Source organism: Hirundo rustica, chromosome Z (genome assembly GCF_015227805.2).
Source record: "Hirundo rustica isolate bHirRus1 chromosome Z, bHirRus1.pri.v3, whole genome shotgun sequence".
In the NCBI taxonomy this organism is placed as follows: Eukaryota; Metazoa; Chordata; class Aves; order Passeriformes; family Hirundinidae; genus Hirundo; species Hirundo rustica.
In genome coordinates this window covers 85,720,995-85,744,654 of record NC_053488.1, presented here as the reverse complement: position 1 = coordinate 85,744,654, position 23,660 = coordinate 85,720,995, and the positions used below count along the sequence as shown (strand labels likewise).

The 23,660-nt window shown below is 49.2% G+C and overlaps 1 protein-coding gene across 2 annotated transcripts; it reads right to left on the bottom strand.

Moving 5' to 3' along the window:
* Positions 1–5,152: 5,152 nt before the first annotated feature.
* Positions 5,153–22,671, bottom strand: LPAR4 (lysophosphatidic acid receptor 4). 2 transcript variants are annotated; one of them, XM_040090266.2, is made up of 3 exons: positions 22,353–22,640; positions 21,361–21,949; positions 5,153–11,984 (listed from the first exon to the last, which is right to left on the bottom strand). In XM_040090266.2, the coding sequence occupies exon 3, from the start codon at positions 11,829–11,831 to the stop codon at positions 10,785–10,787; it is 1,047 nt and encodes a 348-aa protein (XP_039946200.1). In that variant the 5' UTR covers positions 11,832–11,984; positions 21,361–21,949; positions 22,353–22,640; the 3' UTR covers positions 5,153–10,784. The 2 variants fall into 2 exon arrangements, with proteins under 2 accessions (XP_039946200.1, XP_039946199.1); XM_040090265.2 differs by lacking the exon at positions 21,361–21,949 and having other exon boundaries at positions 22,353–22,671.
* Positions 22,672–23,660: the final 989 nt, after the last annotated feature.

The following is a 23,660-nucleotide window of genomic DNA, read 5'->3' as shown; positions in this document are numbered from 1 at the left end:
AAAAAAAAAAAAAAAAAAAAAAAAAGAGTAAAAATATGCTTGATATGTTCTCCTAAGAGAGCGCTGTGGAATAGGATCTTTCACTTCAAACCCTCCAAGGAAAGGAAGTAAATCTGATCTCTGCTCCTTGCCTAGAGCCCTTAGGTTTCTTTCTGGAGTAGTCAAGTGAGACAAAGCCAGGAAAAATAGATCCTGTTGAAGCCATTGGTCTCCCCCTGCTCCAGCTGCAAGCACCTGTTCAGCCCCAGCGGAGGAGATTTTCCTGCTGGAGCTGTGGAACTGAGCTGGTTTTATTGGGAAGTGCTTTAAATCTCCCACGTTATCCATTTCCCCCCCCCCGAAATATTGAGCAGAAGAGCAAAGGCAAAGAGCAGCCCAGCAGAGGTGTGAAAATCCTGCCGCTGGAAAAGTCCCTGTTCGCTCTGAGCCCGCGTGGTGCTGACTGGGATTTCCTGTTTGGAGCAGGGAGAGAGCTCTGGGGGTGATCTCTGTTACCAGCTAAAGGTCATCTGCGAGGATGAGACCGCGCTCAAGGAGCTCCGCAGGAATCAGGGAGAGTGCACAGGCTGCTGCTTCCGTGGTGGGAAGCGTTAGGCACATCCATGTGGAGCAGGGGATGCGTTCCCCTTATCGGATCCCAGGATGGCTGGGCATTAATGGGGCCTCAAAGCCCACCCTGTTCCATGGGCAGGGACACCTTCCACAGCCCAGGCTGCTCCGAGGCCTGTCCAGCCTGGCTCCTGTAAATCATCCAGGGAGCACCTTTGGCTGGAATTGGGGCTTTAGCAGCTCTTATTCCCCAAACGACTCCCCTCAGAGTGGAAACTCTTGGATTCTCCCTTGGTACAGCCAGTGATGTAAAGATTGCACGGAGATGCTTCTGAGAGCTCCCGCGTGTGAGACGAGATCCTGAACTCGAGGGTGATTCCAGCTCTGGTCCGCTCCACACACCACAGGTTTCACTGCCTGATCAGGATTTTTCCTGTCTCCCTGCCGTTTAGATCCACTGGCAGCATTCCCCTTGTACCAAGATGTCCTTTCCTGTGAGTGTTCCCATGGCTGTCTGTCCTGCAGCGCATTTTTCCGGGGCCAGGCTCCATGGAATCCCTGCCAACTCTAATCTGCAGCTCAAGTGGCTTGGCACCCGGATCCCACAAAGCCCCTCGGCATCCTACACCTCCATACACATCCCAGATACTCGTATTTATCTTTCCCCGATTAGGGCTCGTCTGTTGGGGAGTTTCTGCAGATGTTTCTTTATTTAAACCCTGCTGGATGAAGGGAAGGAAGGAGAGGGAGACCCCTGAGGAGGCAGGAGATGTTTCACAGCATCCTTTACTCTGCAACAACTCCAATGCCAGGAAAACCTGTCCATTGCTCATCATTCTTTTTGTCTCATTTGTTATTCCCTCCTACTCCCCCAGCCAAAAAAAAAAAAAAAAGATCCCAAACAGGAATTCCCTGCTTCCTTCCTTCCTAATTAAATCTGCCTATAACCAAGGAGGCCTATCCATGCGGCCAAATGATGGTTGGATCGGCTCAGCAGGAAATTTGGTAGGAAAATACAGCTTCAGCAGCTTAGCAGGGTTTATTTTTAGGGCCCGTGTGCTCGTTGAACTCCGGGATGCCAAGTGCCAGACTCCCATTGTTGTCAGATGGCTCCTGTCCCACCAGGCTGGGTCAAACCTGTGACTCACGGGAGAAGAGGAATGGCTTTGACAACGAGCTGGGATTTTTTTTTTTTTTTCCCTCCTCCAGTTTTAGATGTTGACGATAAAACTTCCAGTTTAAGACAATAAGGCCTGCTTGCAGGACAAGTTCCCGGCTTTTTCTGATTAAAAAAAAAAAAAAAAAGTCCTGTTTGTAATCAAAACCCCGTGGCAATGTTTGAAAAGCACCTGAGGTTTTGGGGCTGGGGGCTCCTGCAGATCCTGCTCTGCTTGAGGCTGGCCAGGTGTGAGCCGAGCCCCGAGTGGAAACAACGGGGCTGTGTGAGCTCAGGCCTGTTCCCTGGCCAGAAATCCCTGGATTTATTAAACCTGGAGCTGTGCTGCAGCAGGATCAGGTTCAGGTGTGAGCTGCCGGGCACCTGGCCAGTTTGGCAAGGGGAGGTGACCCCTGCGGAAGATTCAGGCCCACGAGTTATTCGGGGAGATTTATGATCTAGTTCTGACACACAGCCTCCCTCCTCTCCCTCAGCCTTCCTCCTTCCAAATCATGGAATTGTTTGGGTTGGAAAAGACATCTGAGATGGAGTCCAACCATTAACCCAGCCTGCCAAGAGAATGGCCCCAAACCCTCACCCTCCTCTGTGTGACAATCTACTCCTTTTAGAATTCCATGAAATAGTTCCTGGAAATGCACATGGAGTTATCTTGGGCTCCTTCCTTCTTCCCTTTCTGCCCTTTTGGCTCTTCCAGCACTGCATGCCGTCGGAGACAGGCTGGGGTACAGCAAGCACGTGTTTCCAGGCCATCATCCATAGGCGTGGGAAAACCATACGGCATTTCTGGTGAAGTTTTGGTAACAGATTTAAAGCCCCTAAATGGCCAAAATGCTCCGCAGTTTTAACATCGGTCCCGGTCTGGCTCAAGGCTGTGGCAAGTCAAGGACTTCTCAGGAATTCAGGTGCTAATTCTCACCGCTGGACAGGGGTTATCCTGATTATTTTTTCCCTCTTTGCCCTGTGACTGATCCCCACAATCTGCCCTGCTTTGTCTAGCAGGAATCCAGAGATAACTGTCCCTCCTCAGCTGCTGGCTCCCAATAACAAAACAATGTTTTTAGCAGTATTATTGATTTCTTCCCCGAGAGCAGGGGGCTCTCTTAGCAGAAAGAGTTCTGTTGTTGTGAGAGTTGGAGTGCAAACCCAAGCAGGTTCAGCTAATGAAATAAAAATCAGGGAGTAAGAGGTGAAATCATGTGGGAATCACCCTTTAATCCTGGCTTGAATTACGTTTTTTTAAGGATGAGGTGGCTTTGAAGGGCTGGCGGTGTCAGCCAGGGGGTTTCAATGCTCAGGAGCTGTATTTAAGACTTCAGGTGGAAATAAAAGTCCACCTTCACCACCCCCCTGCTGTTTACTCTGGAGAGGGGCTCCGTGAGGCTCAGAAATTCCCTTTGTCCTCCCTCCATGGACACCTTCTCTGTGCCAGCACAGGGAGGGATGGGACAAAGCTGTTCCCAGGAACCTGGTTAAAAGATCCAGGGTAAAAATAAACCCCGTTCTGGGGGAGGTGGTGGAAATTGGAGTTCTGTGAACTCTTAGTTTATCTTGCAGAGGTCTTGGGGACAATGTGCCCTCCCAGGCAGGGGCTGTGCAGCCCAAGGCAGTGGGGGAGCCACGGGGGGGATGCGGAGAGGAGAAAAGGAGGCAGCCTCCCAAATCAATGTCATTGTCCTGGCCCCTCAAAAAAAGAGAGGGACAAATGTCCTGTGAGCCCTGGGTTTAGAAAGTGTCAACGCAGGAGTTGTGTTTGAAGGGGGAATAGTAGGATAAAACTTTGGGAAGCAGTGGCTGTGGCAGGACAGTGTTTTACAGGTATCTCCTCATCCTCAATCCTTCCTGTGATCCCTCACTGCTCTGCCAGTTTGGAATGATGGGGTAATAAATGGGAAAAGACAGGAATCTGAACTGCCAAAATGTCACTTTTATGCCTAAACTATGACAAATTTCCCCAATATTCTCCTTTCCCTTGGATTGGGATGGTTCCGTCATCTGCGTCATCTCCCCCAAGTGGGAGAGGGGCTGGAAAATGCCGGATTATTCTCCTGAGTAACCCTGAGGGAAGGAGCTTTTCAAGTGAAATCATTTGCAATGCAAAATCTGGAGGTGAGTGCAGGAATTTCAGTGGGATCCTTTGCCCCCCTCCCCTGTCTGTGGCCTCCAGCTGTCCCTGTGCCAGGGGGAAAACAGCAGCCCTTAGCCAGAGAGAGAAAATTCCTCCTCCAGGTATTCCAGGATGTGATTGTTGGACTTAGGAGTGAAATTTGTCCTTTAATAAATCTGAACCTTTTTCCTGCCCAAACCTGAAAATAAAGCAAGGTCTCAAATCCCTTCCTGGACCTGTCAGGTAATTCCAGGCCTGGCTTAATCCTGGTTTTAAGAGGGCTTTTTGCCCATGGGCTGGAAATTTGGGTTCGGATGGCTCTGAGGTTGTGTGAGCAAATCTCAGCTCCACTGTGGCCTCTGAGTGGTGCTGATCATGTTATAAACAATAAAATATTCCCTGGAGCTGCACAATCAACACTTGGCCTTGCTGGATTACGCCCTGGGTTTATACCATACTTTATTTTGGGGGATTTTCTTTAGTCCAGGCTTTCAGTGTGTAATGGGCAGTTAGAGAGCAGCCAGAATTTATAATGGTAATAATGCCACCATGCCACTATTCAAACAGGTTGTTTTTTTTTTATTATTCTTTGTGTGACCTAGGTAAAATTTGTAAATTATTTCCCAAGACTCTTTTATCTGTGCAGCAGGAGATCTGAGGCACCTCTTTCACAGCACTTTCCTCAGCTCCCTAATGCAGCTAATATTGATTCAGCACATAAAATAACGCCTCTCTTGGGGGATCAGCTGCTAATCCAGTGTCTATCATGAGGTTCTCAGACTCCCTGAGTGAGATTTCCACCCTCCCTGGAGCTGAGAGGGCTTTTATTCCATGGCACTTCCAGGGATAACTCATGAGGTCAGCTTTGGAAGCAGCACAGCCCTTCCAGTGGTCAAAAGATGTTTTTAAGGTTAATTTTATTCTGCTAGCAATGTGTCATCTTGTGCAGAAAAGATGGGAACTTGAGGAAATATAAATTAAAATAGGTTCAGTGCAACAGCTTTGGGGTTTTTTTTTTTCTGTGTGTTGTGGTCTTAGAAGTGATCTAGGGAATGAGTTCCAAGAAAGTATTCTATGATTGGAGAGGTGATTTGGGCTAATGGTGGAAGAAATGGGGGGATTTGTACAAACCAAGAAAAAGGAATGACCAGTTTCCATGCTGAGGGTTTCCAGGAAAAACTCAGTGTGCGCTGCATGTACTCGGGATTTGAGAGGGCTACAGAGAAAGTGAAATTTAAATATTATTCCTAGCTAACATTGTGTATTTATGTAAGTCAGGGTAAATGAGCACACTCACACATTCTGTTTTTCCGGAAAAAACTTTCCTTTTTCATTATCCACACACATCCACAGAGATACAGAAAAGAGCAAACAGTGCAAAACGTGGGCATTGGTCACTTCTATACAATATTTACATTGTTCAAATCCCTCAGGCAGGGAAAAGCCACCCAGGCTTTTCTTAGGAACTGAACACTTTTCTTGGAAAACGTATTCCAAGTGATCCCCAAAAGAAACCACCCCACTCCTTGCTTGTCCCAGAGGTTTAGGGGTGTGAATGTCCTGGTGTTTTGCACGGAAATTAAATTTAAGAATTAAAATCGAGAACAGCCAGCAGTGTTAAATGTTAGTTTTAAGTGAAGTGATGTTTTCCGGAGGAAGAAAACGGGAACAGCTCCATGTTTTGCTGTGAAACCTGCACATTTTATAGGGCTTAAAATCATTGTCTCGAATCATGGAATGGTTTGGTTTGGAAATGGCCTAAAAGACTGTGGGCAGGGACACCTCCCACTATCCCAGTTTGCTTCAGCCTGGCCTTGGACACTTCCAGGGATTTCACATTGGGCAGAACGAGCCTTTAGACATTCTCAGATCTGAACACAACAAACTGAAAAGGGAGAATATTCCCATGGCTGGAATCTGTACCCAGAGAAAAGGAGCTTTGACCACCCTTGTGGGAAGCAAAGATGTTTCGGGCACATATTCCTCACTTTCTCGAACCTCCCACAAACCTGATTTTTTTTTTTTTTTTTTTTTTCCCCCAAGTGGCATCCCCATGGCACAGAATTTCAGGGAGATACAGGAGATGTGTACAAATGTCACAACGGGATGAGAGGGAATGGCCTCAGGTTGTGCCAGGGGTGGTTCAGATTGGATGTCAGGAAAATTTCTTTCGCAGAAAGGGTTGTCAGGCATTGAAACAGCGAAGTGGTGGAGCGCCCATCCCTGGAAGCGTTCAGGAAATGCGTGGATGTGGCACCTGGGGACAGGGGTTTGTGGTGAACGCGGTGGGGCTGGGTTGATGGTTGGACTTGATGATCTCTGAGGTCTTTCCAACCTTAATTCCATGATTCCAGGGGTAAGTTATGGTCCTTGGAGTGTCAGAGGGCGTGTGCACAGCTCAGACCCAGCCTGGGCTCTGGGGTCAGCATTCAGAAATAAAACCTACAGCTTTCCTGGAATTACAGGGGAAGCAAGGCTTGGGCTGCTAATCCATGCAGAACAACCCTGCCTCTTTCTTCAGCTAATGCTGAGCACCAAAACCCGCTTAGTGAAGTGAGGGCTGCTTTGTTCCTGCCTCCAAATCCTGCCCCAAGAGCTCTTTGGACGAAGCAAAGCTTTGGGGTTACCCAAAAGTGCTGAGGGCTCCCGGTGGGCAGCAGGTCACACCCAAGGACACCTTCACAGGACAATTTCCTGGCTGTGGACAGCAAACCTTCCCCCTGGGAAGGGCATGGAATGTCACCGGGGAGCTCTGCAGGGACACAGCTTCTGAGAAGGTTATCAGGGGTGCTGTGTCTCTCCGGCACAGGGAAATTCCTTCTGGGTCATCCGTGTATTTTCGCTGGGTCGGGAGCAGAGCCTCCGTCCCTCATCCACACAGGGAGAACAGCCCCCCAGAAAAACTTCCCAGGGTTAGTCTTAGAGGGGTTTCAAGGCTGGATCAATGCAGGGAGCAGGGATAGGGGGAGCAGAGCCTGGAGCACAGGAACTTTCCATCCCTCTGGCTCATCCAAGAGCTAATCCATGACTTTTATACGTGGCTTGTGCTGCCTCTTTGCCCTTGTGATTCGTAGGTGTGACTCTGGGTGGTTTGCACCGATTGAGCAAAGCTGGTGGAGATTTTCACAAGATTTGCTCAAGATTTACGTCAGACTTGGCCCCTTTCACCCATCGCAGGGCCCGTGGTGGCACCCAGAGGAGCTTCCCTGGGACTGTGGAACAAAGCCTGGCTTCCCGCTCTCGTGACAGCTTAGACTGGAATTTCTCCAGGTGTGGGCACGCCAGGCTGGGTTTGGGCTGGGCAGAGGGCTCGGGAGCCTTTTGGAGCCGCAGCTTTTCCAGCTGGGCAATGGTGTGCAAAGCTGGTGAATGAATGTTATGGGAGGACTGGGGAACGGGAACAGGGCTGGGAGCAAGGAAATCCATGATTAATGTTTGTTTAGGATTTCTGGGTCCTGTCTCAGCCTCAGCTAAAGGCAGTGACTTTTAATTAATTTGATTTTGTTTTTAAACTTGAAGTGGTGGCGTTGTCTTTGCTGACAGCAGCCCTTTGTCAGGGGCAGGAGCCCCTCAGCCAGAAAAACTGGGAATCCACTTTTCTGCCACCCTCTCCTCCCAGCCTGGCTTTGCCGACATCTGAAAAATGACTTTTCCTCTCTCTGAATGCATAATTGGTTATTTATCCACAAACCATGGAGTGTGTACTCAGTGTACCTGACCTAGGAAAAAAGAAACAGATTAGCCAAGACCTGTCCCAGCAGATGTGAGTGTCAGTCATCATGTGATCTCCACATAATTTATGAGGTCTTAAATTACAAAATAATGGATCTTTTCAGTTGGCATTTTGGCACAGGATGATAGGATTACATTTTATGTGAGAATATCCACCACAGCTCTTGCCCCATAAAACTGCAAACAGAAACTTGTAAGCGTTGGCACTGGTTTGGCTCCCAAAAAGACACCCATTATGCTGGGATTACAGGCAGGCCATGGATGTGGAGCCTGGAGCTCGTCCAGTCCCAGGCAGTTCTTTCCCTCCTCTCTTTTACCATTTCCTTCAGAAGCCCAGACAGTGGTTTCTAGCCTGGGTTTTTCTTTCTTCCCTTGGATTTAACCAGTGGAAGGTCTGTGGAGCACATCCAGAGCAGAAGATGTCTCAGGACTCTGGAAATGAGAGCTTCTGCAGCCACCAGACATGAGAACAGCCCTGTCCCACAAAGCTCCCAAACCCCACAAACCCTGGAATCTCTTCTTGCTTTGCAAGTGTAAAGCAGCAGCTTTAAAATAAGATTTCCAAGCTGGCAGCTGGATGTTGCCGGCTGAGAACAAGCTGAGTGTAAACAGGATTCTCGTCCCTGTAAATCTGAGTTAATCGGGGGTTTGCCTCAGACAAGAGCATTTTCTTATGTTCCAAATATTTTTCTTGCTAATAGGAAGATGTGTTTTTAGGCACAGAGTGGGATTCTTGGGGCTGTGCAGGGCCAGGAGCTGGGCTTCCACCATCCTTGTGGGTCACTTCCAGTTCGGGACATTCTGTGGTTCTAACTGCACTCTCAGCTTTTCAGTGAATCCTTCTCAGTCTAATTCCTTCTCTCCCACCCCTAGAAATTAAGCTTGTTACTGAATCCTTCCTGCTCTTTTTCCTTTCCTCTCTCATCCCTGCAAATGCAGCTTGTGTCTCATTAGGTCCAGCTCCTGGCGGGGTTTTGGGATGGGGTGCCCTATTTCTCACAGAGTTTGGGGTGCATCAGAGCTGCTGGTGGTTCCCCAGCCCTCCTCTCCGCCATGGGAGGAAGGATTTGCTCCATGGGGAGAATTATGCCTGTAGGGAAGCCTGGCAAATCCCTCACTTTGCCTTTTGATCTGAAGGTGCGGGAACGACTTCTCTGAAATACACACATTTCATGGCAAGGGTGGAGATGGGCGGATCAGCCAAAGGAAATATGGATCTTAGAATTAATTCCCTGTGAAGAGTTTGGGTCCAGCAGAAAAGGGGCACAGGCAGGAAAAGGGACAGAGCGCTGCCTGGCACCACCTCTGGTTAAATGGCAAATTCTGCTCCTTCCTAAAGCCCGGCTCATCCCCTGGGCTGGAAGTAAAGCTTTCCCAGCTGCTGACAGATTCCCTGTCAGTGCCTGTCCCTTGTCCTACATCGACCTCATTCCACCAACTTTTTCCGATGATCTCTCCCAGTTTTCACATTTTTCTGCTCCAAAGTGCAGTTGTCTGAGGGTTTAATCCCCAGGACAGCCTCCCAGGCCAGTCCTGCGAGCAAGTTTCCAGTAAAGATTGCTATAACTCAGAGCTGACATAGAATACTTTGGCTGCTCTCACAGTCTCTGTGTATAATGAGTTGATCATATGCTTTTCTCCAATAAGTGACATTTTAGGGCTGAAATAGGATCGTTTTTGGGGTCTCTCAACCTTGGTTAGCCACTGACTTCTTTATTCAAAGTGAATGCAGTGCTAAATAAATATTCCCTTGGAAGCATTAACATTTTACAGCTGAATTCTTCTCACACTTAAAACCCTGTTGCTCTAAATGATCACGTTTGAGGTGCTGCTCTCGTATCTCATGAGGCTTCATCACAGAGACTTAAAATAGAGTCGAGTGGAAAACATCTGTTCAATTAATAATTTGTCTCTTTTTTTAGCAATGTAGCCCTAGAAGTAGCTTTACCATGGTAATGTAGATTGCTGAGCTAACAAGATTTAAGTTTATATTTTTTCCAAATCAAATTGTTCTCCTCATTTCTGTGTCTGACACTTAGGAATGAACCAGCCTGGGAAAGGCTGTAGAGCTTCAAACACGAGGCCAAGAGCTGGAGAAAGGAACCAGGTGGTAAAATGCAACACATAGAAATAATTAATTTTCCATATATTTTTGTAATCTATAAAAGTAAAGGTAATAAATTAATTGAAAAACAAGACAATATTGCTGTAGCCAGCTAAGAAAAGAGTGCAGCAAACTGGGTTTTTGGTTACTTTGAGACCCTAAAAACCCATTGAGCAATCACAGACCATCCCTTAACTGGGTGCTGTGACACCGCTTGTCCATATTTCAGTGGGATCAGCACTCCTGGGCCTTCAGCTGCCTCAGCTTCCGTATGGGAGCTTTGCCCTTGGAAGAACTCTGGGGTTTCAGGCCCTTCTCCAGCTGACTTTACAGTCCAGCCCTTCCCAGAAATAGTCACATAATCCCCTGGGATATAAAAGTCCAGGTGCAACAGATCATTAATGAGCTCTTTACTCCTCCCCAGATGTGGCATTAAAAATAATCAAATAAATTAAATGACAGCTTAATCTGATAAAAGTGAAACTTTGTCTTTCAAAACCGTAGTAATAATTATCTTTTTTTTCCTTAGTATCTTTTCTGTCACCAAGCAACTCTTTTGCCTAATTGCTAAACAATTATTTACACTTCAAACCTCTCCATAAATTCCAGTCTCTAGGATAACCAGGCTCTACACTCTGGCAGTGGAGTAAGGAAAAGCCACAAGCTTTTATTATGCCTTTGTAAGCAAACATACATATTGTGGGAAGTTACTGAGTTAGCATATGAGGATGAGGATGCACCTCCAGAAGGCGGAAATATTGGCAGGAATCTCTAAGGAAATGAAATTTTCTATTTCCCAACTGGTCCCATGTCAACTGCTGAGGGGGGAAAATGCCAAATGTTGGCACCTTCTGGTTACAGAAGCTGTTCTATTCCCTCCTGAGTTGATGCATGTGTTGTAGCCTATCCATAATCTCCGAAAGGAGATCCATTGGGATTTTCATACTTTGTGTTCACCTGTTGAATGTGATGGGACCATCCCAGTGCGAGGATCTGTCGTCCCCCAGCAGCTTCTCTTCATTAACCCCACATGTGAAACCCCGTTTTCTGGAAATCCTCTTGGCCACGTGGTGTTAATCAGGAGTTAATGGGGGATGACTCCCTGTGTAAACATCTCCCTAGAAATGGGATTCAGACGTGGGATCTCCTCCGTTGGTGATGGCCTGGTCACTGATCTCATCCTGCGGCGCCGGCAGCGCCGTCTTTGTGAGCGGCACCTCTGTCTTGAAAAGAGAATCCATTTTGATCTGGGTTTTGATGTTGAAGGACTTCTGGAAGGACTCAGAGGTGAAGTAGTAGATGAAGGGGTCGAAGCAGCAGTTGAGGGTGGCGATGCACAACGTGATGGGATACATGGTCCTGGCAAACCTCTCCAGGGAGCAGTTGGCAATGGCCTGGGAGCGCACGAGCGCGTACAGGAACAGGATGGAGTTGTAGGGGACGAAGCACACGACGAAAATGGCCACGTGCACGATGATCATCTTCAGCACTTTCTCCTTGTTCGTCCCAATCTGGGAGAGGGTAGCCGGCTTCCGTAAAGTCCGGAGAACCAGCGAGGAGCACGTGAGGTTGAGCAGCAGAGGGATGATGAATCCCACCACCTCAATAAATATGGTGATCTTGGACAGGTAGGTTTTCCAGATCCTTTTGGAGAACCCTTCGAAACAGGTTGTGCTGGTGTTGGACACGTTGGTCGTGGAGAACAGCGAGGCCGAAATTCCGCCGCTGAGGACCAGGATCCAAACGCCGGCGCAGACGATGGCGGAATTCCTCCTGGTGCGGATGGTGCGGGAGCGGAAGGGATACACGATGGCCAGGAAGCGGTCCACGCTGATGCAGGTGAGGAACAACATGCTCCCGTAGATGTTGGTGAGGAACGCCGTGCCCGAGATCTTGCACAGGCTGTCCCCGAAGGGCCAGTGCCTGTTGAAGTTGTAAAAGATCTTAAAGGGCAACGTGAACACAAAAAGCAAGTCTGAAACCGCCAGGTTGGTCATGAAAATGGCCGTCTCGCTCCGCATCTTCATCCGGAAGAGGAAAACGAAGAGCGAGGCGCAGTTTGTGATCAAGCCAAGGATGAAGACCACGCTGTACACGGCTCCGTACAGGTTGTACTTGAAGGAATCATCTGTCAGGCAGGTATGGTTGTTGCTGTGGTTTCCCATGCCAAGTCCGGGATGGGCTTCCAAAGGCCTTCAAAGTCTACTTCAGTGACATCCATAAAATAAGGCAGGGAGCTCGTCCCTTCCCGAAGGAACACATTCCAGGGAGGTGGCTGGACTCCTTCCTACCGCATCTCCCTCATGGATCCGTTCATCCTAAAGGAGAGAGAGAGAGCTGCCGTCAGTCTTGAACGGGTCCCCCAAAGTGGCTGTGCAAGAGAAATTCTCAAATTAATGGATGTGCAAACAAGAGCAGGAATTCGTTTTCAAGCGAGTCTTTACAAATTCCACTCTTTTGGGGGTTTTTCACTTTTGAAGATGGCATTTACTGAATTTGGCCTTTCCTTTCCTTCTACCACTCTTCCATCCTCCTGTTTAACGGAGAGTGACTGCTCTGAACAACCTGGTCTACGGAAGGTGTCCGTGTCCGTGGCAGGGGTTGGAACAAGAGGGGCTTTAAGGTCCCTTCCAAGCCAAATCGTTCTAAGACAATTCCAGCTTTCCCCTTGGAAAGGTTTTTCTTTAAAATCTGAGATGGGATCAGCCCAGTATGTTTGGAAAGAAATTTAACAGAATGAAACCTCTGAAATTCTCCCCTAAGCCTGTAACAGGAGGAGAAAAGCTGAAAGCTGTAGTGTTTGCTTTAAACTGTCCACAAAGACTGGTTCTATGGATTTTCAACCTCTGTTTGATGCAAAAGTATTAAAAAATACCCCTCAAATCTCTAATGAAGAGCTGCTTTGCCTTTTTTTCTAATTGAAAATAGGAGCATCCTTACACTTGTTTTCCAAAGTGGAAAACTGTTGTACCTCAGAAACGCTTATCACAAACACTTCCCAAAGCCATGTTTGCTTTTTTCCCCCTGCCTAAAAATGTCTGTAAATATGGTATTACTTCCAAAAGGATTTTTTTTTTTTTCTGCAAGTGTAAAACTTTCCCGAGAAAGATTTCTCCAAGCTGTGCCAACAGCTGCTTTTCGCTCCTACTCTTTTTCAAGGTTTGGAATGTGAAATTTGGGAACTCCCATGGACTGCACTCTTGTAAGACGTCCCAACTCAACAAGCTTTGGAGACACGTGGAGTTGAACTGAGCATGTTTTTACTTGGACATAGGTGCTTCCTGAACTCCCTGGATCATCTCTCCTACCTGTTTTAAGTATTTTTGATGCCTGTGAGGATAATCCCTTGGAAAGTATCCTTATTGGAGCAAGGAGGGTTTGTGAGCTGGATCATGAGTTCAGCACTTCTTGGAAATGCGGAGCAAAGTTGGGTCATGAAGGGAAAGATCTTTTTCTTACAAACTCCAGCCAGCCAAATATCAACTAGTTTGGAATCTCCTTGTAATCTAAGAAATTTAGGAGCTACAACTGGGAGTAATTTGGAGCTGAAACCCTTGTGAAGAGTGGGATCCTTTCCAGAGTGATCCCCTGACAGAGGAGTTTCAGCTCCAAACCTGTCACTGAGTTGTGTTAGAGGTTGCAATGGCAACATATAAACAAATAAAATGGAAAACAAAGCATGGATTCGAGACCATTTGGGATGCAAACTATCAAAATCAGATGTTTTCCATACATTTTGCTCCTGGGAGTTCTCGCACGCAAGCTGTCAGCCTTGCTGGTAAAATGGCAGGTGCTGGGAAAGCTGGGATAGCCATGGCTTTGCCGGGTGGAAGGGGCAAGTTCCTCACCTGGGAATGCCAGGAAGAACCACAGGCTTCCCAGAAACTGGTGCTGTGACCCTGGGAGCAGGCAGCACCTCACCTTTGCACCTGGCAAAGTAGCAGGAAAGGAGGATGCCCAGATGACTCCTTCCCAGATGACTCCATCCTTTGGACATCCAAAAAGATGAATTGGAATATGGAGGTCACTCCTGTGGAGGTGTTTTTGGGTTTTTTTTTTTTTCCCTACTAAATTCATGGTTAAATGAGCTTTATTGGGAAACAAGCATAAAAAATTATATCAAATATTAAAATTTATGAGGAGGACAGGAGTAAAATCTCAAATGTAGGATTGAACTTGCTTTCTTTGGATCTGTGGTGGAAGGAAAAAAGGAAAGGTCTTGCCTGAAAGTCTGAATGCCTTTAAACAAGAGTGAAGTTGGATGGGAAACCTCGCATGAGCTCCAACAAGAGCCTTGGCTTAACCTTCAGCCTAAAGCATTAAATCCTTGGCCTGGAGCTTCCTCCCAGTGCAGACACTCCCTGTTATCCGCATCAGGAGAACTCATCTTTGTGCTGGAATGTGACTCCCCGGGTGTGTGAACCCCAGGTGTGCCACACTCCGCTGGCCCCAGGATCCAGGATTCAGGATTCCAGGGCTCTGGGTCCTGCTGGGGGGATCTCGGAGGAACAGGGTGACCTTTGAAGCCTCACACGGCCTGGGAGCCTGACGGAAACCCCACTTTCCAACCTGGCCTGGATGTTGGCAGTTCCTCAACACCCAGGTTTGAAAGGTGCCTTTGGAATTCCCAGCCTTGTTCCTGACCAAGTGCTCCCTGCCAGCAGCCTGACCCGGATACTCCTCACACAAGAAAAAAGATGCTCCATCACCTGACTCTCTTCTCCCTGCTCTGCTCCAGACACCCCCAAGGTCAAATCCCGTTTTTTTTCCAGTGTCTGTCTAATCTCTGGGAATTGCCTGCCAGCAATTGTCTAGTTAACTTATGGGCTTTAAAGTACAGCCTGGCTTGTTTACCTATGGAACTCTGAGGTGTTTAAACAAGCTGACATGTGGCTTTGAAACCCAGCCATGTGCTTTAAATTCTGTAGGATGAGTCCACAGATTGAGTTTTCCGAGTGTAAAATTCCCTTTCCTTCCTTTCCACTGTGGATTAAAGCAGCGGGATGCTCTTCCATGGACACCATGGTCACCGCTGCTGTTGCCTTGCTGGGAAAAAGTAAAGCAATATATTTAAAAAAATAAATACAAGATGACAAAGTAGGGGGATTTTTTTTTATATTTCAGGCAGGGTAAAGCTTTAAATCCTATATTTAAACTGGAGGCCAGTCAGGAGGGGAGGAATGTAACAGAATAAACTCCTTTAGGTGTGATAAAATTCAGAATATTCTCTCTCCTAGCAGGGATCGTACCAGAAAACCTCCAGCAGCCATCCCTCACAAAACCCTGTAATTCAGAGTGAGGTGGTAGCTCCAGGCTTTGCTCTTTAGAAATATCCCATCCTCCATAGACTCAAAAGAGAGGAAAACTCGGTGTTACTTCCTATGGTGCCTGAGTATCCTGTTTACAATTCCTGTATTTCCTCCTCCCAGCTCCCCAAGACACCTCCAAACTGCCCGACTGCAGCTCCCCCCAGAGCAGCTCTTTGTTAGAACAGGAGTTACTGCAGGGGAAAAAAAACCAATTTAATTTTTTTCTGCTCCACACTGATCCCCTTCTCCACACGCGCAGAAAACTGAGGTCAGGAAAACCAGCGCGAAGCTTGGGGCTGGCATTTTTGGCACCATCACGCTTTCTTTTGGTCCTGTGAGATGTCAGACGGGTGGAACTTTATCGGTCTGGACGTGAAGGACACCCCGTGTGTTCATTTAAACAACCTAACTCCGGGTTTGGGAGGTCTGGCACAGCCCTGGTGGGAAAACCTCCCAAAGCTGAAGGATCTTTGCTGAATTATCATGGTGTGTACTCAGGTTTTCCCTTTAATCTTGAGAAACAAAGGTTTATAGGTCGAGGAGCCAAAACCTGCAGGAGAGTGGGGTTTGGGGGGGGTTCTCTGGGTTTTGTCCCAGGTTGTGGCACCACTCCTGGTGTTTCGATAAGGTCTCAGCCCCCGGCCTTGGAAATTAATAGGGATTTTCTGAGGGCACGGCAAGAACTTTATTTCTGCCTTCTCCTGACAAGAATTCCGTGGAGTTTGCAGCTCCCTGCTCCCCATCCCATTGCTACAATGCCTGTGGGATGTGAAACTTACACCCACCACGGAGCCCAGGGTTACAGCTTTACAACAAACTCCTCTCTGCAACTTCTGGGGGTTTATTTCCTTCCTTTGTTCCACTTTAATTAGGCCAAAGGCTCAAATAAGGCGTTTGTGCAGGGAGATGTTTGGGGTTTGGGCCAATTTTTGCAGAGATGATAATTCTGTGTGAGTCTGTAGGACTTGGGGTTTTCCTGGCTGGTGACTATAGATAAAATAAGATTAAACTACAATTGTATAGATAAAATCAAAACTACTATATATTATATATATATATATATATATTTCTACCTGATTAAACATCTCGGTTCCTGCAATAAAATCCCCATTTACTTCTTAGTTGTTGAGTTGGGGGTTTTTTTGTTGTTGTTGTTGTTTTTTTGCTTGCTTGCTTGCTTGTGGTGGGGTTTTTTTGTTTGGTTTGATTTTGAGGGGTTTGGGGGTGTTTTGTTGTTGTTGTTTTGGGGTTTTTGGGGTTTTTTTGTTGTTTTGTTTTTGTTTTGTTTTGTTGGTTTTTTTTTTCCCCCATTAATTTGGTTTTGGTCATGGAGAACTCTGAGAGTGTGAACTGGCAGCATCTTTAAGGACAAACCTCCAGCTTGGGCCAATCCAGTGGCTGATTTTTCCCTGCTGGAGGCTGCCAGGGCAGCAGCTGGAGCTGCACAGCAATGCTGCCTCTCTTTTCCCAGCGCCAGCAGCGCGGCTTTACGGAAAGCTGGACCACCCGGAGTAGGTGATGCTGGATCTGGCTTCTCCAGGGAAAGGTGTAGGGATGGGAAACAGCTCGAGGCACGAGTTTTAGGGTTGGCTCCGCTGGCTGAGTGTCCGTGAGTGCTCCATGCTCCCCGGAGCTCCTCGCAGATTCCAGTGACCTTCCCGTGTTCTCTTCACCGGTGCGGTAGGAGCAAGGAAAGGCCGGGATCAGAGGGTGGGAAGCGGAGCAGCTGCCTGTAGACAAAGCTCCATTGACGATCCGGAGCGCTGGGAAGGAGAAACGCTTTAATCTCTTTCATTTCCTAATCCTAACTGATGTACTGGGGAACAGTAGGAAAGGAGCAGGCAGGAGTGGGACTTTGAAGTCCACGGAGGTTTGTGGAGCTTCAAAGGGCCGTTCCTGCCCGGTTTATCGGAGTGAATGCCGGCCCGGCATGCCCGGGAAAAGGGGACGTTTGCGGGTGATCAGCCTAAGAAACAGGGCAGGAAGGCTCTTATTCACGGCTTTGACACTCATTGTGCTCAGCGGCACCGGACCTGACACTCCCCAGCCCCGGCTGAGGGCGCGACATCGTCTCCTGTACCTGTGGAAGGTGGGGCTGGGAGTCCCTCGCCTCAGCCAGCTCTCAGCGGCTGCTTTCAAATCCTCTGCGAGAGAAAAACCCAAAGCACGGGGCCGCTTGAGGAGGCATCGCCTCTCCCTCGTCCAGGAGCGAGCCCGGGGATGCTCCGGGATGCGGCGGGAGCCGCCGGCCGCTCCTGTCCCCTGGTCTGAGCTGGCTTTGGCTCCTGGGGACCCTCGCACCCCCTCCAGGCTCAACAGCTCCTTTCTGTGGTGCACGAACCGCAGCAAGACCCCGACTGAATTCTCCAGGGTGCAGCAGGGACGGAAACCTGAGCCTCTCAGCCCGAATCCTAAAGGCGCTCTCCTTTTTTTCTTCCCTTGTATTTTTTTTTTTTTTTTTTAATTTTGTTTTTAATTGCTCAGCGCCGCCGTTGTCTCCTCACTGTCCTCTGAGGCTTACAAAGCATTTCCTGCTCGTGGTGCCTTCTCGGGGCTGTATCTGTTTTGGATTGAGCTAATTAAAATGTTTCCTTCAGAAGAGAATCGCGAACTGCCTTAGCCCGTATTCAGCCACTGATCCTCAGGGCATGACTCTCCTTTTGTTTGCACTGGGAATGTCTCTCTCCATTTACATCACCCTTTAACCCTTGGCGTGCTCCGCCTTTCCCCATCCCCGGCAGCCTCCGGCGGGGCCGGGCCGCCGCCGGGAAACGATGGAATTCACCCCAAACTCCTCGGCGAGGTTTGCATTATTTAACACTTGTAAGAGCGGCTTTTCGCGAGGCCTTTGGTGCTGGAGGAGCTGCGGGAATGCTGCTCGTTTGGAGCCCCAGGTCTCACGCTGAGGGGGGGGGCGGGATTGGCGGATAATGGCAGAGCTGGATTCAATAGGGAAGATTTGGATGCAAAGAGAAAAGCTGATGAAGTGCTGAAAAGCAAAGTTGCCCTGTCTGACCAGGTTGTTTTCACCCGGGGATAATGTTTGCCGTAGAGGTTGCTGTGTCCTTGATGTAGCTCTGGTTCATTATAAAATGTGGCTAACGGGGGAAAAAAAAAAAAAAAAAAAAAAAAAAAAAAAAAAAAAAAAAAAAAAAAAAAAAAAAAAAAAAAAGCCAACGTAAAAAATAAGAGACTCCTGTTCCCCCGAGCCACCGGGGACTCCAACAACAGGCCTGGGTTTATTTGCTCGCAGTTCCAAAAGGTTCCCGGTCAGCAGCCTGCCCAACAAGCCGCCTTTCTTCGCTTTCCCTGACACAATTTCCAGCGGCTCCTTGGCCATTCCTTGGCTTTCTGGCTCCTTCTTGCCTTCCCTCAGCCCCTCTGAGCCACATGGAGCTATCCTGCTAGCCCATCCTCATCCCTTTGGGATGGATCCTCTGCACTCCCCCTCCTGAAATGGGAGAGCTGAACTTTCTCCCCCAATTATCCAGAAATTATGGAGGTTTTTTTTCCCCCTTGCCTTGCACCAAGAAGGTGCCAGCACAGCAGTACAAACATCAGTTTCACCTTGGCAAAGTGGCCTGGCCGCAGGGTCTGCCTGGATTCCTTTGGGTGCTGGGCCAGTCCTTCCATGGGGTTGGACACAATCCATGTTTGAGACTGTGAGGGATCTGAGCCCTGCATTTATTTCCTGCAGAGGGTTGATCTAATAAGTATTTTTTTTTCTCTTAAATGGCTTTATCCTGAGGGGAAAATGGGGAATTTTTGTAAGTTTTGAGGACTGTAGAATCCCAGGATGGTTTGGGTTGGAAGGGAACTTAAAGCTCATCCTGTTCCATCCCTGCCATGGGCAGAGACACCTTCCACCTCCAAGCTTTGTCCAACCTGGCTTTTTTTTCTGTAAAATGTTAAACTAACCAGCAAATGACTCCATGATGCAGAAAACTCCAGTCTCAGCTAGCCAGCAACGCTTCTGCAGTGAAGCTTCTTAGAAATCAGATTTCTAATGATGAGAGGAGGGCAAGGGCAATGACATTTTGGCATCATGCAAGGGCTGGATGCTGCTTTTCCTGCTAAATATGGTTATATCCATCTGTAAAACACATGCTGGGGATGGAGAGGGTGAGTTGTCTGCAGGTTCAGGAGAGGAAAATGGGAATATTGTTAGAGGAAAAGGAGAGGTCTGCTGTGGCTGTGCATTTCCAGCATCACAGGGTCTCGCAGCCTGATGAGCTCATGTTTGGGCAGAGAAAGGATCTGCTCTGCTGCCAGAACACACCTTTGTCTCAGGGCTGGGGGCTGATGGATGTCCCTTAATTTCACCTGCCAAGGTAAAGAGATCTTCCTTTTTCTACCAACCGAACCCATTACAAATAATCCAGCAAGTTTTCCTGCAGCCCGGGTCAGCTCAGGCTGGTCTGGCTCTGGAGCAGGGTGGATCTTTACCCCTTTTATGGGGCTGAACTGGGAGTTGGTGCAGGAGGAAGCCTTGCAGAGCCACTGTCTGCTCTGGGAATAAAGAGCTCCTCTTTTCAGGGAGAGAATTTCCCTTCTGTGGAAAGTGGTGGCTCCCCTTCCCCGGGACTAAATCGGATCCTTATTTAGGGAGGAGGAGCAACGTGTGGAGGAGCAGAGTGAGGCTCTGCACGCACGCTTGACCTGGAAAGACCTGCTGAGGGTGGCTGAGTGCTCCAGGAGCCATCCCCACCCAGCCCAGCCCGCGGGGACGGCTCCCTGCCGGCTCCTTTGGGATCCTGGAGCACCGGCAGGCTGGGAACGCCACTCCAGCCACACAGTCCTGACCAGGGGCTCAGACATTGGGAAATGGAGCCCCAAATCCCAAATACGCTGTAAGCGGGGTGAGGGACAGCTGGCACGGATGGATCATGGACATGGCATCCACCCAGATGGCTCCAAGCCCCGCAATGACAGAATCCCAAATTGCTTTGCCGCCTTCCCCCCAAACAGTGCTCCCAGAATCTGGCCCAAGCTCTGGATAAAACTGCCTTAATTCCTGCTCTTGTGCTCCAGCCGTGAGGTCACTGCTGGAGGAGTAATCCATCTCCCAGCTGGGAGAGCATCCTCTCCCTGCCCAGGGAATGTTTCCATCCCCGCTCCTCAGCAGCCCCAGGTGCAGCTTTGCAGTTCTGTGCCTCACTGCAATGCCCTAAATGAAGGTGAGTGGGGAACTGGAGCGTTTGTTGTGTTTGTCTGTGCGGGGGCCGAGCTCCCGACCCTGGAATTTGGAAGACATCGATTTTTTTATCAGTTGAGGAGGATTCTCCAAAGGATTCCAGTGAAATGTTTGCTCAGCCTCCTCTCCCACCCCCTTCCTCCCTCCTAAGTGTTTCAGGACTTTCTTTTAAAATGCAGAGGCTTTGAACCCTCCTAAGTACCAGGGTTTCCTGCCTGTTTTGTTTTTAGGGAATGCTCCTAAGGGCAAGAAGATGGAAAAGTACTACAAGGGGGGAATGTCCTTATCACCGAGCTGTGAACTTTGCACTTCCCATCCTCTGGATTTGACTGTTCTGTTCCTATGGGGCAGCAACACAAAAACCAGGCACAATTGTCTCCTCTCAAACAATGATTTGGGAATGTCATTAAAACCTCCAAACTTTTCCTGCAAATTTTTCTGCCATGTGCTTACATTGTGTTAAATCCTCTCTCTTCCAAACAGCCAGATCTTTAAATGGTGTTGTCCACCGTTCATTTTACTTCAGACACCCGGAGTTTTAGACCTGTCTTTGAATTTTCCTCTGCATTGAATTTTGCAGTTTTAAAGGAGCAGATTTTAGCCATGAATGGAAGCCGAGGCGATAAATTCCAATTTTTAAGGTTTTCAGTATAACATTTATAACTTAATTCCCAATATTTTTTTTTATATAATTCGTGGGAGCCAGCCCTCCATTAAACGAAGTCGAACGCCACCTTTATATCCAACCCCTTTTAAGCCTAAAGTGACAATGACTTCAAGTACAAAAGAAAGCTGTAACCAAGGGATCTTTTCCACAAACACACAACAAACAACAGGACAGGAAAGTCCTAAACTCGTCACCGGCACTGCCACAACGAGAATCTCGATGGGAATGGAGAATCAGGGCGGGAGTTAGAACCATTTCCATGCAATACGTAGGAGTAACTCACACAGGAACCACTTTCCCAAAACTTGGAGCTCATCTTCCTCCCTTTAGGCAGCCCCAGCCACGGCAGCACCGGAGCAGGAGGAAGGGGAGCCGCCAGCGCAGGGAAAACACGGCTAAACTCCAGTGAATCCCGGCTGGATTCACCCCCCACATCCATCCCAGCCTCCGGCTTCCAGAACCCCCACCCGGAGCTGCCATGAAATCCGGCCGCTTTTCCTGCCTCGGGAAAGGGGGAGACTTACCGGGACCGCCACCATTCCCACGGCTCGGTGCTTCCACGGGATCCCTCCCTGACAGCCCGCAGCGATCCTTTGTGTCCCTGGGACACGAACCGCGTTACTCCCACGCGGCAAAAAAATCCCACTTTGTCCAAGTTCAGGCGCTCATCCTCAAACTCCGCGCTCGGTGGCAGCTGCCCGGCCTTTGTTCCGAGCGGGATCGGGGCTGCCGAGCGCCGCTGCCATCGTGTCTTGGGAAAACGGGACGCAAGAATGGGCCCAATGTCTGTGCAGGGGCTGTGGGCAGGGGGAACCCCTGGGGGTCTCCATAGGAAACGCTTTCCATTGGGCAGGGATGTGTTATTAGCGCCGGAGCCCGCCCCGCCCCAGGTCTCCGCTGGGTCCCTCTCGCGGGGCTCTATCCATGGATTCCCTTCCAGAGTCTCTCCCAGCTCGGAATCAGCAGCTTGAGGACAGCCCGACAACGAGCAGCGCGGATTTCCTGAGCAATTAGCCGGGGGGACCCAGCCTGGGAGAGCGTTCCCGATGGGAACGAGCAAGGAAAAGCTCCTCAAAGCTCGGATTTTCCTTCCCGCGGCCGCAATTGTTTTGCCTTCCAATTAAAAAAAAAAAAAAAAAAAAGAAGAAAAAAAAAAGTGAGGAGCAGAGGGGGGAGCGGAGAATCGGGAAAGCGCTGGGCAAGATTAGGAAGCTGAAAAGCTGGCCGTGAAAATAAAATATCAACTATCTCCCCAGGCAGATTTAGAAAGGCGCTGTTTGTTAGGCTGGGGGCTGTTGTTTTGTTTTAAACCTTCTCAGAGGAGCTGACTGGAACAGTCTGAGCTCTTGCCCTGAAAGCGCTGGATTCCTGCTGGAAAACCCGTCAGCTTTTCCTTTTCCAGGGCCATAATCACAAATACTCGGAGAAGCGTGGCTGCGTCTGCCCGGGAGCTGCCCCCGAGAGCCGCGCCGTGAATCTGCCCTCTGCCTAAAAACTGGCTCCTTCCCCCTCTTACCTTCGATATCAGCCCTTCAGGTAGGGACGAGGCTGTTCTGCCAGCAGCAGCAAGGCGGCGGACGGTTCATCTTATTCCCTTTTCAGCCCTCTCCGCTTCCATAGGGCCGAAACTCCGGGGCTGCTGCTAAAGCCCAGCCTCCCCTCTAACGCGTCTCGCCCGCATTGTGTTTGTCTCTCCTCTTCCTCCGCTCTCCTTGGCTCTTCCCACAGGCAGCCAGGGCCAGTAAACAGCTCATGGTGGAGCTGGGATGGAGGTAATTCCTTGGGCTGGTGGCCGCCGCGGCTGAGTCGCCTCTGCAGCGCGCCCGGCTGCTGCCACGGGCTTTTATCCCCTGCATGCAAATAACTTCCTGAATATCTCATGTAACAGCCCGGCAGCTCCAGGCTGCTCAGCCTCCGCGGGCTCTCGGTTTAACGAAATCCAAAAAAAAAAAAACAAAAAAAAACCAAAAACACCAACCAAACCAAAACCAAACCAGGAGCTTGGATTCGGAGCGAGAACGGCGGCGGCGCAGATGTTTCCTGCCCCCGATGGGCGAAGGTGCATTTTATTTGTTGGGTAAAAACAGGGGCAGAAAACGCGGGCGAGCGGCGGCGGCGTGGCCGAGGGCATCGCTGTCACCGGGTGCGGGGCTGGCAGAGGGCTCAGGATGGAAAACCCGCCGGCATCACCGGTGAGCTACGGAAACCCAGCTTGTGGGCATCTTCAGGGGGCGGCATGGAAATGCCGATCACTGGGGGGAGGCGGCTGCTTTTCACACCTGTTCTCATGCGAGGGTGAGAGCTCCCAGTGGGAGCCCACTGACCAACGCCGCGACGCTCGGCAGCTTTTTTTAGGGAGAGGATATCGGTAGCTGGGTGCTCTGACACAGATCAGGATGAGCTCACCGAAACCTTTTCACAGATTAACATCATGAGTCTGAGCTTCAAAACTGCCCGGGCTGGGCAAAACCCATCAGAGAGGAGGCTGCTGGCCGCCCCTTGAAGATGAAATACAGAATAAATCTCAACCCCAAACTTCTGTGCCTCGTACAGAATTTAGGCAGAATGTGGTGATTGTGCCAACTTTGCTGCTGCTGGAGCGGACCCAGGCAGCTGTGCCTGGCTGGGATGTTTGCTTTCTCTCCAGTTATTGGTTTAATTAAACGCTCCTGACAAAGGTCTTCAGCCTGTTGGGAGCTTCAAGGGCCGGGAGAACAACTCCTTAAAGTGTCACAGGGGATTGGGAATGGGATTTGTGCCCTCTGTGGAGTTCATCCTTCTAAACCACCGTAGTGATTCCAGCCTTGTGTCCATCCGTGGTTGC

Excerpts from the sequence above, each read along its gene's own strand:
- LPAR4 (XM_040090265.2), bottom strand. The coding sequence starts at position 11,831 with ATGGGAAACCACAGCAACAACCATACCTGCCTGACAGATGATTCCTTC.